The 15,995-nt window shown below is 37.2% G+C and overlaps 1 protein-coding gene across 9 annotated transcripts in view; it reads left to right on the top strand.

Annotated features, from left to right (window-relative positions):
- LOC116599439 (protein NPAT) overlaps window positions 1–15,995 on the top strand; it is a 68,015-nt gene that overhangs the window by 6,882 nt on the left and 45,138 nt on the right. For all 9 annotated transcript variants that reach the window (XR_004289376.1, XR_004289374.1, XR_004289375.1 and 6 more), the window contains exon 2: window positions 11,415–11,533. Coding sequence is in view for 4 of the 9 variants with exons in the window: in XM_032359272.1 (XP_032215163.1) it covers window positions 11,415–11,533 (119 nt within the window). In the remaining 5 variants the exon portion in view is untranslated. The remainder of the gene's footprint in view (window positions 1–11,414; window positions 11,534–15,995) is intronic.

Raw genomic sequence — 15,995 nt, 5'->3', positions numbered from 1 at the left:
TAAATCTTTTTTTCACTTCTTTCTTAATCTTCTCTTAATCTACCCAGAAAAGTAGCAGTTGCTTGCTCTGATAAGATGGTGGAAACCAAGGTCCAAGAAGTTACATATATGCTGTAAACTGCTTTTCCTTCAAATGCTGAGGAATACTGAAGGAAGACTGTCGTTGATCATTGATTTTTATTCATTTCATTTTTCCATTCATTTATTCTTTTGTCCATTTATTCAGGAACTTGTTCTGTTTTTAACATACCCCACTCAAGGAAAGCTTCTTATTAAATCCGTCTCACCCACCTCTCTCTTTTTTTTTTTTTTTTTTTGCTCTATTTTATTGTATGTATATATTTTATTCATGTATTCACCACTTGATGGATATTTGGTTTGGTTTGGGTTTTATATAACTTATATAAACTTATAAAATGTTTACAACCTTGCTTATAAGTTTTTGTGTGGACATGTTTCATTTGAGTAAATACTAAAGTAGGGTTGCTAAATTAGGTTTAAATCTACTATCTCGGGGTGCCTGTCTGGTTCAATTGGTAAAGTATGGGACTCGTGACCTTGGGTTCATGAGTTCAGGCCCCTCGTTGGGCATAGGCTTAATTTTTTTAAAAAATGAATTTATTATCTTGCCATTTGTTTTCTATTTGTCCCTTTTGTTTCTTGCTCTTTTTTTCCTGCATTCTTCTGGATTATTTTTAGTATTTCATTTTGTCTCCACTGTTGGTTTATTAACTTTAGCTCTTTGTTTTATTTTTCTAAAAGTAAAGCAGAACACATCAAGTCTAATCTAAAATGGGATCTCTAGATTGCCCACAGTTGGGCATGTTTTTTAAGAGCAGAAGATAAATACTTAGATATTACTGTTTTAAGATGCATTATAATTTTTAAACACTTTATAGAAGTAATCCAGCTTCTTAACAAAACCTTTTCTCAAGTGTGTACTCAAGTATAATGTCTTATGATAAGTCATAAACTGCTTGGTATGTGATAATCCTAGGCCAGGGTAGCTAGCACTAATGACCATATTTTTTCTGAGAAAGGCTCATTCTGTCTACGTTCTGCCTAGAGCAGTTTCTCAACCTTATTTTATTGTTACACCCTTAAGGAGTATTTTAGGATTTTCCCCCTGATCCCCCATATGATACTTTAATATCACAAATACACTGTTCATATATTGCATACACATCTGTGATTTATGCATTAAAAGGGTGATCTTCTCTTTGTTTCCTTCCCTCTTCTGTACCAAATTCATCCCTTTAGTTCTGTCTTATTTTTGAGAATGTTTGGTCTACAGAAAATCCACATTAGGAATTTGATTTCATACCACCACCTGTTAGAAGTCTCAAGTGATTATGAATACATCTGGGGTGCTTAGTCCTTTTGAAACTCTCCCATGAAAAGAAATTGTTTATCTTCATTTTAAATTTTGAAACCTATAAAAAAAACTCCAGCTGCCCTGTTTCCAAAGTGACTCCAGTGGTTCATATACATTATAAATTTCTGTATTGGTGAAATCTTAGTAGCAGCTGACTTATTCCAAATAATGTAACTGTTAGAAAGTAAACCATCATAAAAATGATTTATTCTCAGCCGGCTGTAGAATTATAATTGTTTATATTGGGTTATTTGTGAAAAATAAAAAGAGGGAAAATAGCAATCTATCTTTGATCTAATTTCATATTTGAGATGATGTCACCTCATCAGTGATGGGGATACTGGAGTAATAGTATATGAGATAAAAGGTATATTATGGTTTCTAAATGTCTTCCCCTATTCCAAAGGACAGTATCTTTGGTTTTTTGTTTGTATATTTGTTTCTCTCTGTAGCATTAGTGAGCAAGCTGTTGGAAAACTGATTCATCAACTATAAGTAGAAAGTGGTGAGTTGGTTCCCAGATCTCAGCTAGGGTATTTCCTAAAATGGAATGACAATTTTCTTGCCCTTTCATTTGATAATCTCCGTATATTATGACTCCATGGGCGCTCTAAGTAGTTTTTTGATGTGGAGGACCTGGTTAAAGATACAGTTCTAGGTGAAAAAGAGTAGAACCATATAATTTTAAAGACAAGAGACATAAATGATTGCTTTAGTAGTTAAATACTGGAGTATTGTATCAGCCTTAAGCTAAGTCTACTACAATGGTAGGTCTAAGGGAATCTAGTATCTGGTAAGAGGCGTATGACACATACTGAGAGGATGCAAAAAAAAAAATCTCTGCGGGAGTGGTAGTTAACCCTAGACCTGAGGAATGAGTTGGAATTAGCTAGGTTAAGATAATAAGCAGCTGAAGCAATGGGAATGGAGTATACGAAGGTCTTGATATCAGAGCATACGTGAATTTGCAGAATAGAAAGACCAGTTAGTCTGGGAGAGACGGAATGGTATGAGAAAAGGCTAGAGAAGAAATTAGGATGCAAAACAGGTAGAGCTTCGTATAACGTGAAGAATTTAGGATTACATTTTTTCATTGAGATGCAATTCACATCTCACAAGTTGTAAAATTCACTGATTTTCACTATATTTACACAATAGGCAGTGTATTCACAGTGTTTTGCAACCATCACCACAGTGTTAATTCCAGAACATTTCCATCATCCTCAGAAGAAACCCCAGACCTGTTTCCCATTTGCCCCCTTTGCCCAAATTCTGGCAACTGCTAATTTACTTTTTGTTTCTGTGGATTCCCCTATTCTGGACATTTCATGTAAATGGAATTCTACAATTTGTGACCTTCTGATCTGACTTATAAAAATTTGTTTGCAAGATTCATATGTGTTGTACCAAGTTGAAGTAGTTACTTCCTTTTCATGGCTTAATAATGTTCCACTATATGGACAGTCCACATTTTGTCCATTCATTGATGGACATTTGGGTTGTTTCCACTTTTTGCCCTTTTTTTTTTTTTTTTTTTTTTTTTTTGCGTGGTTGTTTCCACTTTTTGGCTATTAAGAAAAATGCTATGAACATTTCATGTACAAGTCTTGTTTAGACATACTGTTTCAGTTCTCTTAGATATGTACCTAAGAGTAGCATCACTTGGTCATGTGGTAATTCTGTATTTAATATTTCGGAGAACTTCCCAAGTGATTTTTGAATGATTTTGCACCATTTTATATTCCTATCAGCAACGTATGAGATTTCTAGTTTCATCAGATCTTTGCCAGTACTTTCTTAATTCTGGTTATCCTAGTGGTTACGAATTGATCCATTTCATTGTGGTTTTGATGTTACATCTTCCTATTTACCAAAGAAGTTGAGCCTCTTCTTAAATGCTTATTGATTTGTTCTTTATGTATTCTGGATTCTGGCTCCTATCAGATAGATGACTTGGGAATATTTTCTTCCATTTTGTCCATCGTCTTGTCTTTTTTTTTTTTTTAAGATTTTGTTTATTTGAGAGAGAGAGACTGAGACAACGACAGAGATGGGCAGTGAGTATGAGAAGGGAGGAGAGGGAGAAGCAGGAGAAGCAAGCTCCCCACTGAGAGGGAGCCTGATCCCAGGACCTGAGCTGAAGGCAGATGCCTAACTGACTGAACCACCCAGGCACCTTTCCATCAGTCTTTTCACTTCCTACGTAGTATCCTTGAAAGCACAAATGTTTTTACTTTTGATGAACTTCAATTTATCTAATTTTTCTTTGGTTGCTTGTTCTTTAGATGTCCTAAGAAACCATTACCTAATCCTACATAATCAGATTTACACCCATGTTTTGTTCTAAGACTTTTAAGAGTTTTTGCTCCTACCTTTGTACATTTAATCTATTTTTAGTTAATTTTTATATTTGGTATGAGGTGTAATTTAATTATTTTAGTCCAATGTCATTGTTTTGCATGTGAGTATCCAGTTCTCCCAGCGCCAGTTGTTGAAAAGACTAGTATTTCCCCCATTGAGCTGATTTGGCACTGTTTTTGAAAATCAATTGACTGTAAATGTCTGGAATGTTAATTTTGTCCCATTGATCCATATGTCTATCCTTTATGCTAGTACCGCCATTGGTTGCCATTGCTTTGTAGTATGTTTTGAAGTGGGTAGGTGTAAGATTTCATTTTCAAGATTGTTTTAACTACTCTGGGTCCCTTGTTATTCCCTATGATAGTTAGGATCAGTTAATCTCTGCTCAAAAGGCATCTAAGATTTTGATAGGAATTGTGTCGAATCTAATATTGACAACTGAATAACATTAACTCTTCTAATACATAATCAAGAGAGGTCTATCCATTTATTTAGTCTTCTTTAATATCTTTTAGTAATATTTCTAGGTTTTAGTAGGATCATACACTCCTTTTGTTAAACTTAATCCTAAATATTCTTTTTGATTCTGTTGTAAATGAAATTGGTTTTTTTAAATTTCATTTTTGGGTTGTTCGTTGTAAGTATATAGAGATGCAGCCGATTTTTGCAAAGTCATCTCATATCCTGAAGCCTTATTGATGTCATTTATTGACTTTAATAGTTTTTCTGTGTGTACATGGATTCCTTAGAATTTTCTATTTAGGATTTCATGTTATCTGCAAATGAGGACGTTAGGGTTTTTTTCCCTTTCCAGTGTGGATGCTTTTTACTTTAGTTTCTTTCCTAATTGCTAAACTAGAACTTCTAGTAGAGTGTTGCATAGAAATTGTAAGAGCAGGCATGGTCTTGTCCCTGATCCTGTGGGCAAAGCTTTGACTCTTAAACCTTGGAATATTAAGTAAGCTGTGAGATTTTCATAAATGCCTTTATCAGGTTGAAGAAATTCCCTTATAGTCTCATTTTTTATCATGAAAAGGTGTTGGATTTTGTGACATGATTTTTTTCTATGTGTGTTGAGATAATAACATGGTTTTGTCTTTTATTCTGCTAATACAATGTATTCGGGCAACTTTACTCAGTTCACTTTAATAAATCAATGTAATCATTGATTTCTTTTTGTTTTAGTGAACCAGTCTTGCATTTTTGGCACAGTTGCACTTGGTCATGGTGTATTATCATTTTCAAATGTTAATAGATTTAGTTCATTAGTATTTTGTTAAAAATTACTACATTTGCTTTTTCATAAGGGATACTGGTTTGTGGTTTTCTTGCGATGTCTTTGGTTTTAGTATCAAATTATTAAAAGTATCAGCGATTGAAATGAGGTGGCTTCTTTCTCTCTCTCTTTTTTTTTTTTTTAAAAGAATTGGTGAAACTTCTTTCAACATTTGATAGAATTCACCACTAAGGCCATTTGATCCTAGGCCTTTCTTTATGAAAAGAGTATTTATTACAGCTCAATCTGTACTTGTTCTAAGTCTATTCAGATTTTCTGTATATTCTTGAGTTGATTTAGTTCATGTCTTGTCTAAGAAATATTTGTTTCACCTGAGCTTTCTGAATTGTTGGCACACAACTGTTTATAGTATCCATTTATAATGTAATTTACTTCTGTAAGGTTGATAGTAATGTCCCCTCTTTCATTCCTGAACTTCAGAATTTGAGTCTTTTTTTTTTCTTTGTCAGACTCTCTAAAGATTTGTCGATTTCTGTTGTTCTTTTCAGAGAATCAACTTTTTGTTTCATAGACTTTTCTCTATATTTAAATTCTCTCATTTTTCTTCTCTGATAACTTTTTTCTTCTTTCTTTTTTTTTTTTTTTTTAAAGATTTTATTTATTTATTTGACAGAGAGAGATCACAAGTAGGCAGAGAGGCAGGCAGAGAGAGAGAGAGAGGAAAGCAGGCTCTCTGCTCAGCAGAGAGCCCGATGCGGGACTCGATCCCAGGACCCTGGGATCATGACCTGAGCCGAAGGCAGCGGCTTAACCCACTGAGCCACCCAGGTGCCCCTTCTTCTTTCTTTTGGGTTTAATTTGCCCTTCTAGTTTAGAAAATGGAAGGGTGGGTTATTGGTTTGAGATCTTTCATCTTTGAAATAAATGTATTTACAATATAAATATACCACTAAGCACTTCTATAGCTGCATCCTGTATGTTTTAATATGTGTGTTTTTGTTTATCTCAAAATATTTTCTACCTTCCTTTTGTTTTCTTCTTTGATCCTTTGATTTTTTTAGGAGAGTGTTTAATTTCCGCATATTTGTGAATTTCTTATTACTGGTTTTGTTTTTGTTCTGTTTTTTTATTTGACAGAGAGAAAGAGACGATTGGGGGGGACACAAGGAGGGGGAGTGGGAGAGGGAGAAGCAAGCTTCCCACTGAGCAGGGAGCCAGACGAGGGACCCATCCCAGGATTCTGGGATCATAACCCGCGCCGGAGGCTGGTGCTTAACGACTGAGCCACCCAGGCACCCCCTTATTACTGATTTCTAATTTTAGTCTTTAGTGGTCAGAGAGCATACTCTATATAATTTCTTTTTAAGTTTATTGAGACTTTATGTCCTAATGTGTGGTTCATCCTGGAGGATGTCCATGTGCACTTAAGAAGAATGTATATTTTGCTGTTGTTGGGTGGAGTACACTATACATGTCTGTTAGGTCTGGTTGGTTTATAGTGTTCAAGCCTTCTGTTTACTTATTGAGCTCTCTAGTCTATTACTGAAAGTAAGATGTTGAAGTCTGTAATTTTATTGGTGAATTTTCTAGTTCCTATTCCACTTCTGTTAATCAGCTTCATGTTTTTTGGAACCTTGGTTTTACATGCATAGTGCTTGTAATTGTTACCTTTTTGATTGATTGAATGTTTTATCATTATTTTTGTCTCTACTAACAATATTTATCTTAATTTTTCTGATACTGGTATAGCCTCTCCAGCTCCTAATTAGTTACTATATGAATGGTACATCTTTTTCCATCCTTTTATTTTCAGACTATTTGTGTGTTTGAATGTAAATTGTGTTGTCAAGAGCATGTACTTGAATCATATTTTTTATTCATTCTATAAGTCTGTAATTTTTTATTATTTAAACCATTATCGTTTAATGTAATTACTGATAAGGTAAGGATTTTGCCTGCCATTCTGTTGCTTGTAGTCGATTTGTATTTTATGTTTACTTGTTCTGTTACTCTTCTATTACGGCCTTTATTGTGTGTTAAATCCAATTTACCATTTTAATTCTGTTGTTATTTTTCCTTTTTTTTTTTCCCTTAATTTTTATTTTAGAGAGCACATGCATGTGAGCAGGGAGGGGGCAGAGGGAGAGAGAGAGAACCCTAAAGCAGACTCCCCACTGAGCCCAGAGTCCTGTGTGGAGCTCTGTTCCAGGCTCCCAAGATCATGATCTTAGCCAAAAACAAAAGTTGAACACTTAACCAACTGAGCCATCCAGGTGCCCCCCACAATTGTTGTTTCCTTCATATTTTTTTATTTTTGAGTTTTTTTTTTAGTGATTGCTTGGAGGTTACAAGTAACTTAAAATAGTCTTATTTGGATTAATACCAACTTAATTTAAATAGTGTATAAAAACTTCACTCCTGTGTAACTCCTTTCTCTTCTCCCTTCTTTTTGCTTTTAAGGACATATAAATTATATCTTCATCATTATGATTACCAACCCACATTTATATTTAACTCTTCTATACAGTTGTCATGTAAAGCAGAGGGGAGTTACAAACAAAAAGTAACTTACACTGTTTTATGTTTACCTATACAGTTACCTTTATTAGTGTTTTTTTTTAACATGGATTTGTTTCAATGTCTAGTGTCCTTTGATTTTAAGTTAAAGAACTCCCTTTAGTATTTCTTAAAGGGCAAGTTGGCTAGCAACAATGTCTCTGGGTTTTGTTTCATTTTGTATTTTTAATGTAAGAATAGTATAATGTCTCCATTTTGAAGGGGTTTTGTTGGTCTTGGTTGAGTTTTTGTTGTTGTTAGCACTTTGCCTCATCTCCCTGCCTGTGGCCTCTGTGGTGTCTAATGAGAAAAAAGCTGTTAAACTTACTGAAGATCACTTGTGATGCCATGAGCTGTTTCTCTCTGCTGTGCAAATTCTCTTTGTCTTAGCAGTTTCATTATGAGGTGTCTAGGTATGGATCTCTTTCAGTGTATCCTACTTGGAATTTATTGAACTTCCTAAATAAATCAATGTGTTTTCTAAAATTTTGGATGTTCCTTATTTGGATATTATTTCTTCAAATATTCCTTCTGCCTTTTTCTGTCTCTTTTCTTGGACTTTGATTATGCTTATGTCAGCATAACTGATGGTGTTCCACACATCTCAAAGTGTGTTAATTTTTTCTGATACTTTTTTGTTTTTATTCCTTATGCTTGATACTCTCATTTGATCTGTGTTCAGGTTCACTAATTCTTTCATCTGCCTCTTCACATCTGCTTTTGAGTCCACCTCTAGGGAATTTGTCATTTTAGTTGTTTTACTTTTCTTTTCTTTTCTTTTTTTTTTAAGATTTTATTTACTTGACAGAGAGAGAGAAATCACAAGTAGGCAGAGAGGCAGGCAGAGAGAGAGGGGAGGAAGCAGGCTCCCCGCAGAGCAGAGAGCCCGACATGGGGCCCGATCCCAGGACCCTGAGATCAGACCTGAGCTGAAGGCAGAGGCTTTAACCCACTGAGCCACCCAGGCGCCCCAGTTGTTTCACTTTTCAACTCTAGAATTTCTATTTGTTTTTTTGTAAAATTTGTGTTTTTCTTCTTTTTGATGAAACATTGCTCTCACAGCTTTCTTTAGATATTTAGAAATAGTTTTCTTTAGTCCTCTGAGCTTACGTAAAACAGCTGATTTTGGGGATGCCTGGGTGGCTCAGTCAGTTTAAGCAGGGAGCCTGCTTCTCCCCCTGCCTGCTGCTCTCCCTGTTTGTGCTCACTCGCTCTTTCTCTCTCTCTCTGACAAATAAATAAATAAAATCTTTAAAAAGAAAAAAAAGCTGATTTGAGGGACACCCAGGTGAGGCAGGGTTAAGCATCTACCTCTTGGTTTCCCCTCAGGTGGCGATCTCAGAGGTTGAGCCCAGCTTCAGGCTCTGCACTCAGTGGGGTGTGCACTAATGTTTCTCTCCCTCCCTCCCTTCCTTCCTTCCTCTTTCTCTTTTTTTTTTCCTCTTTTTCTTTCTCTTCCTCTCTCTTTCTCTTCCTCTTTTTTTTTCTTTTAAATAAATCTTTAAAATATGAAGTAGCTGATTTTTAAAATTTTAACTCTTGGCTTCCTTAGGGATGATTTTTATTGACTGCTTTTATTTTTGCCCTGTATATGAAACATACTTTCTTGTTTCTCTGCATATCTCTGAATTTTTTTGCTGGAAATTAGACATTTTAAGTAATACAATGTGACACTCTTGTAATAAGATTCTCCTGCCTCCCCCATGTTTGTTAGGGCTCTTTACTGTTGTTTTAGCAGTTGCTGTGAACTGCTGCCTGAACTAAGTCTGTAGAATCGATATTCTTTTGAGTTTATATTCTGTGATTGGACTTTGGTTTTTTTGGGGGGGTTTTTTTGTTTTCTTTTTTTAAGATTTTATTTATTTGACAGAGAGAAAGCACAAGCATGGGGACCAACAAAGGGAGAGGGAGGAGCAGGCTCTCCACTGAGCAGGAAGCCACATTCGGGGCTGGATCCCAGGAACCTGGATCATGACTTGAGCCAAAGGCAGGCGCTTAACCGACTGAGCCCCCCAGCAGCTCCCAGTTATTTTCTTTAATTGCTTGGAGTCCCTCAGTCTCCCACTGTTTGCTCAAGGGCTGGTGTGTATGTTTGGGCATGCTTCACCATTCAGCTGAGCAGTTGACAACTCTGCCTTAGCCTTACTTCCTGCTCACTCAGCTGTATCGGTCAGCCAGAGGTGAGGGCTTAGGGTCTTGTCAGATCTCTTCTGAGTACGTACACGGCTTGCGCATGCCCTTCTAATAGCCCATGAGTATATCCTGGCTCTTGAGAGTCTGCTGTGGACTGCTCCTACCCCAGCTCTGTGTGTGTTTAGCTTGTTTGTCCCGCTCTTCGTCACAGGCAGCTGTAGTAGTAAGCAAATTCCTGCTGATAGTTTTAAGAAAACATCTTAAAGAAGTTTCTTTGTACAGGGTAAATTCTGATTCAGTTCAAAGACCAGCCATGCAAGTGGAGGTTTTCCGATAATTTTCGCACAGATCAAATTATGACAGTGTCGGGGCGCCTGGGTGGCTCAGTGGGTTAAGCCGCTGCCTTCGGCTCAGGTCATGATCTCAGGGTCCTGGGATCGAGTCCCGCATCGGGCTCTGTGCTCAGCGGGGAGCCTGCTTCCTCCTCTCTCTCTGCCTGCCTCTCTGCCTGCTTGTGATCTCTCTGTCAAATAAATAAATAAATAAAATCTTTAAAAAAAAAAATTATGACAGTGTCTGGGAATGGGAATGGGTCTTTGGAAAAATTCCAGCCCTGTCTGATCTTCTGTTTTTCTCAAATGCTTCTAAAACTTTGGTTATTTTCTGAGTTCTGTAAAAGTTTTCCTTTTTTAAATAATTTGTGCCAGTGTTCTCATTGCTTTTATGGAGGAGAGGATTTTTAGAAGTCCTTATATTGTCATTCCAGCTGAAGCTGCTCAGAATTTAGAAATTAAAACTGAGTGCTATGGGAAATGGTTGCAGGGCTTTACACAAGGGAGTAATTTCACCAGATTTGATCCACAAGTCGAGGCAAGTGTGATGCTTTACACATGAAGCACCTTAATCCTGGAAGATATGTGCATTTTTTTTTTTTTTGCCCCAAATTACAGTTTTTATTTTAATCAAATAGAATAAGAACCTGGCCTTCCGATACCAGGTCAAATGTTCTTGCTGTACTATGCTACTGTTTTGAGTTGTGGATTTAGGTAAACACCAATAATGCTAAGAAACAAAAGAACCAAGGATAGGCTGCTAGTCAAGTCAGATGAAGCATTCATGATGTGCAGGTACCGCGCGCTGATAAATAAGATTGTTCTGTAAATGTCAGTTAGATGTAAATGCTCAAGTTTTATTGAAATAGTGTTTTGATTCCTAAATGCATAAATTAAAAAATCAAAGGAGTGCCTTTCTTTCCTTTCCTTCAAAGCAGGTCTTTTGTTCATTTTTCTCTTAAACCATTAGGCAGTTAAGTGAAATGAACAAGTAAATAGCAACGTTGGGAGAATATAGTTTTGTGATTATCCAGAAACTTACTTTTATAAGTGATTGCCAGCCTGGTCAGTATAGAGGTTATGGGGTAGAAGAACGTTGATGATTTCTTTATTAGTTTTCCTGTTACTTATCATTACTTATAGATTCGCTTGCAAGCATTACTGTGCATTAATTTACTTGATCAAATACCGCATGTTTTTAGTTTCTCTGTGTCAAATAAATAAATAAAATCTTTAAAAAAAAAAAAAAAAAAAAAGACTACTTTGTCCTGCAGCACAAACTAGTGGCACTGGGCAAGGCTGCAGAAACCCAGCACGTTCCACCCAAGGTTCCATTTCTGATATGTAACTGCATTTCTGTGGCCTTTTGGTGAAAGTACAGAAATTACTGGAATTACCTGACCTTCTGTTTCTCATTTAGGTTACTTACAACAGGAAAACCTCACTTCTACCTGCCAGACTTTTATTTTGGAAAGTTCAAATTTAAAAGAATATGCGGAACATTGTACAGATGAAGGTTTTATCCCAGCCTGCTTACTGGTGAGTGCTTTGTTCCTGAAGGGAAATATTTCCTCATTGACCAACATGAGACACTATAAACACCAGTCTTAACATCAGCTCATTGGTAGTATCAAAATTGGTAGAGATTTGATAGTATTCATGCGTGGCTAGAGAGATCTAAAGAAGGCAGCTCTTCTTTTCACACATTTATGCCAAAACTTGGCTTCTCCGAATCAGTTTCAAAATGACCCTCTCAGGGCACCTGCGTGGCTCAGTCAGTTAAACGTCTCCTTTTGGGTCAAGTTGCGATTTCAGGGTTCTGGGATAGAGCCCCACGTCAGGCTCCCTGCTCGGTGGGGAGCCTGCTTCTCCCTCTGCCATTTCCCCCACTTGTGTTCTCTCGTGCACGCATGCTGTCTGTCAAGAGAATAAATAAAACCTTTTTTAAAAATAATACTCTCATTTTTTTTTTTTTTTTTTTAAGATGTTATTTATTTGACAAAGAGAGGCAGCATAAGCAGGGGAGAGCCCAATATGGGGCTTGATCCCAGGACGCCAGGTTCATGACCTGAGCCAAAGGCAGATGCCTAACCAATTGAGCCACCCAGGAACCCCAGCACTCTCAGTTCTAATTAGCTCCACTACTGCTTGTCTTGGGGCTCATTTGTTTTCTGTGTGCTGTTGATTATACAGTTGTGTCCCTCCAAAATTCATGTTGAAACCCTAACCACTGATGATGTTATACCACTGTGGTGGTATTGAGAGGTGGGGCCTTTGAAAATTAATTAGGTTTAGATTAGGTCATGAGGTTGGGCCCCTTGTGAAGTTATTATTGCCTTTACAAGAATTGGAAGAAAGGGATCTTTCTCCTTGAAGAGACAGAGGGGATCCCGTGTGAGCACACAGCAAGAAGGGAGATGTCTAGAAGCCAGGAAGTTGGCCCTCACCAGGAACCAGATTGACCAGCACCTTGATTTGAGACTCACCAGTCTCCAGAATAAGAAATGCCTGTTATTTAAGCCACCTGCTCTATGGTATCTTGTAGCAACCCAACTTTTTCCTATGTCTGGTTGTTTACTTAGACAAATAAAAAACAACTGTTTTGTTATCTTATTGTCCCCTTTTTAGAATATCACTAGACCAACAGAGCATCATTTGGAATATAATGGACATATTTTGGAGCTACATTATTTGACATAGTGTTTTGTTAACTTATTTTGAACATGTCTCCTTAGATTCATTTCAGTTGTCACAGACAACCTGCTTATCTATGGAGGAAACCTGAACAAAACTGATGAAGAATATCAAGCATACTGTGTTCACTTAAGGTGTCAGTTCTCCCCATTTTGATCTGTATATCCATTACAGTCAAAATCTCCACAAGCATTTTTATAGATAGCAACAAGCTGTGATTCTAAATTTTATATGGAAAAGCAAAGGAACTAAAAGAGCCCAAATAATTTTTTAAAAGGATGGGTTGGAAGACTCCCATTACTTAATTGTAAGACTTAAAATCTCTGGTGATCATGGGGCGCCTGGGTGTCTCAGTCGTTAAGCGTCTGCCTTTGGCTTAGGTCATGATCCCAGGGTCCTGGGATCAAGCCCTGCATCAGGCCCCCTGCTTAGTGGGAAGCCTGCTTCTTGTGTTCCTTCTCCCACTTGTGTTCCCTCTCTCACAGTCTCTTTCTCTCTCTCTCTCTGTCAAATAAATAATCTTTAAAAAAACAAACCTCTGGTAATCAAGATTGAGTGGCATTCGAGGAAGGTGAGGCAGGCACTTAGATCAGTGGAACAGAATAGATCCCAATGTAGATACAAACAAAACTGATTTTGACAAAAGTGCAAAGGCAATTCACTGGAGAAAGACTAATTTTATCAGCAAGTGGAAATAGAACAAGTAGACATCTAGATTCAAAAAAAGGTCCTCTACACATGCCGCATACAAAGATTAACCAAAATAAAGATAGACCAGAGGTACAATGTAGAACTATAAGATTTTTTGGAGAAAACACAGGAAAAAATTTGTGTGAACTTGGGTTTGGTGATGAGTGTTAGATGTGACATCAAAAGCACTGACAATAGAAGGATAAATTGGTAAATTAGACTTCGTAGAAATTTAAAAAATTTTGCCCTACAATAGACTGTTCCAAGAATGACAAGCCACAGGCTAGAAGAAAATATTTACATTATCATACATGTGATAAAGGATTTATATCCAGAATATCTTCAAAAACTGCTACTTTTTTTTTTTTTTAATGAAATTAATGGGCAAGAAATCTGAAGATGGCCATAAGCTTATGGGAAAAAACTTCCACAAAAGGAAAAAATGCTCCAAATCATTTGTTACTGGAATAAATACAAATGAATACTCTAAGGAGATACCAATGTATATCTATTAGAATGGCTAATTTAAAACACAATTTTAGGGTGCCTGGGTGGCTCAGTGGATAAGCCTCTGCCTTCGGCTCACGTCTTTATCTCAGGTCAGGGTCCTGGGATCGAGTCCCACATCAGGCTCTCTGCTTGGCAGGGAGCCTGCTTCCTCCTCTTTCTCTCTCTCTCTCTGCTTGCCTTTCTGCCTACTTGAGATCTCTGTCAAACAATAAAATTTTTAAAAAATAAATAAATAAAACACAATTTTTTAAACTGTCAGATACTTGGCAGTAAGGATGCAAAGCAGCAGGAACTCACATTCGTGGCTGATGAGAACATAAAACCATTACCACCACTTTGGAAAACAGATTGATAATTGTTTATAAAGGTAAACATACATTCCCCATGTTACCCAGCACTCATACACCCAGGTGAATTGAAAAATACGTTCACATAAAAATCTGCACACTAATGTTCATCTGTGATGGTCAAAAACCAAAAAAAAAAACCATACTGTCCTTCAGCCAATAAGGGGGTAAACTATGGTACAGCCATAGAAGCAAATACTACTAAGCAATAGAAAACAACACACTGTTGATTGACACAACAGCATGAATGAATCTTAAATAAATTCCTCTGAGTTCCTCTAAATTAGCCATTTTCAGCAAATAAGTGAAACTTATTGTATATAACTGGAGCCAGGACTCTGGGAGGAAGAAGATAAAGGTAAGCCTAAGAACAAAACCTGTGGTATTGAATCATAGTCATATTGTAGTTAATCATAGAGATATCACTATGATGCCATATTTGGTATCTGTACAAATCTATATATAAATATAATAAGTAAGAAATACGATCTATGTATTTGTACAAATCTATACAGAGACATAGGTGTGTTTGTTTACATGGATGAACATGTCTGTGGGGTTGTGTAGCTCTTCCTGCTGTGAGGGCCCAGCTGTGGTGGCCCCCCCAGTAGCTACATGCACACCTAGCCCCTGTATCTTCTCCCAGTTCTGGAGGCTGGGAAGTCTGAGATCAAAATGTCCCAATTCAGTTCCTGGTGATGACTGTCTTCCCGGCTTAGTAGATGGTCACTTTCTCCACTATGTCCTGACCTGAATTTTGAGAGACACAATACCAGTTGTTCACAAATTATTAGCTACTACAATTAAGGCATAATGACCAAGTTAGCATTAAGCAAATCGCCAGATGTTTCAGGCTTTAGTTAAGAAACAACAAAGTAGAAATCTTCAGGAAAGAAAAGGAAACTGGTTCCCTGTCCTATGGTAGACATTGTCTTAGACATGTTTCATCTATCCTTATTCTTCACAACAAATGACTCTGCGAATTAAGAATTAACCTGTCCACTTTTATGTGTGAAAGTAAGCCTTCCAGATTCTTATGGCCTTAGATTTAAGTTAATAAAAACCTGCGCTTCAGTAGTAGGAGAAACAGGAAATGAGTTTCAGAGACAATGGAGGTGAAAATAGGAAGGTGCCGATCCTTGAGAACTCTTAGGCTCAGCGATTTTTTTCACTTTGTTTTTTGGCAGGTTCACATGGCTTTCAGGGTAGGGAGGGCAAATTAGGAGTGGGTCCTTACCGTTTTTAAAGAGTTATATGGGGGCACCTGGATGGCTCAGTTGTTAAACATCTGCCTTCGGCTTAGGTCATGATCCCAGGGTCCTGGGATGGAGCCATGAATCGAGCTCCCTGCTTGGCGGGAAGCCTACTTCTCCCTCTCCCACTCCCTCTGCTTGTGATCCCTCTCTTGCTGTCTCTCTGTCAAATAAATACTTTTTTTTTTTAAAGATAAAAAAATTAAGAGCTATAAGACTGGATCCCTACCCCGCAGCTAAAAACTGCTTTTCTGCCTTTGGATTATCTTAGCTAATGAAACATAGTCATAGTGTCCTATTCACACAGGCAAGATTCTTGACTTGCGGATTTCATGCAACCCCTAAGTTAAGTGACTCTTCATTTTTGATAACCTGTTCTTTTTTTTTTTTTTTTTTTTTTTTTTATTTATTTATTTGACAGAGAGAGATGACAAGCAGGCAGAGAGGCAGGCAGAGAGAGAGGAGGAAGCAGGCTCCTTGCTGAGCAGAGAGCCCGATGTGGGGCTC

This window comes from Mustela erminea, chromosome 9 (assembly GCF_009829155.1).
Source record: "Mustela erminea isolate mMusErm1 chromosome 9, mMusErm1.Pri, whole genome shotgun sequence".
In the NCBI taxonomy this organism is placed as follows: domain Eukaryota; kingdom Metazoa; phylum Chordata; class Mammalia; order Carnivora; family Mustelidae; genus Mustela; species Mustela erminea.
This window is presented reverse-complemented; position numbering and strand designations above follow the sequence as displayed.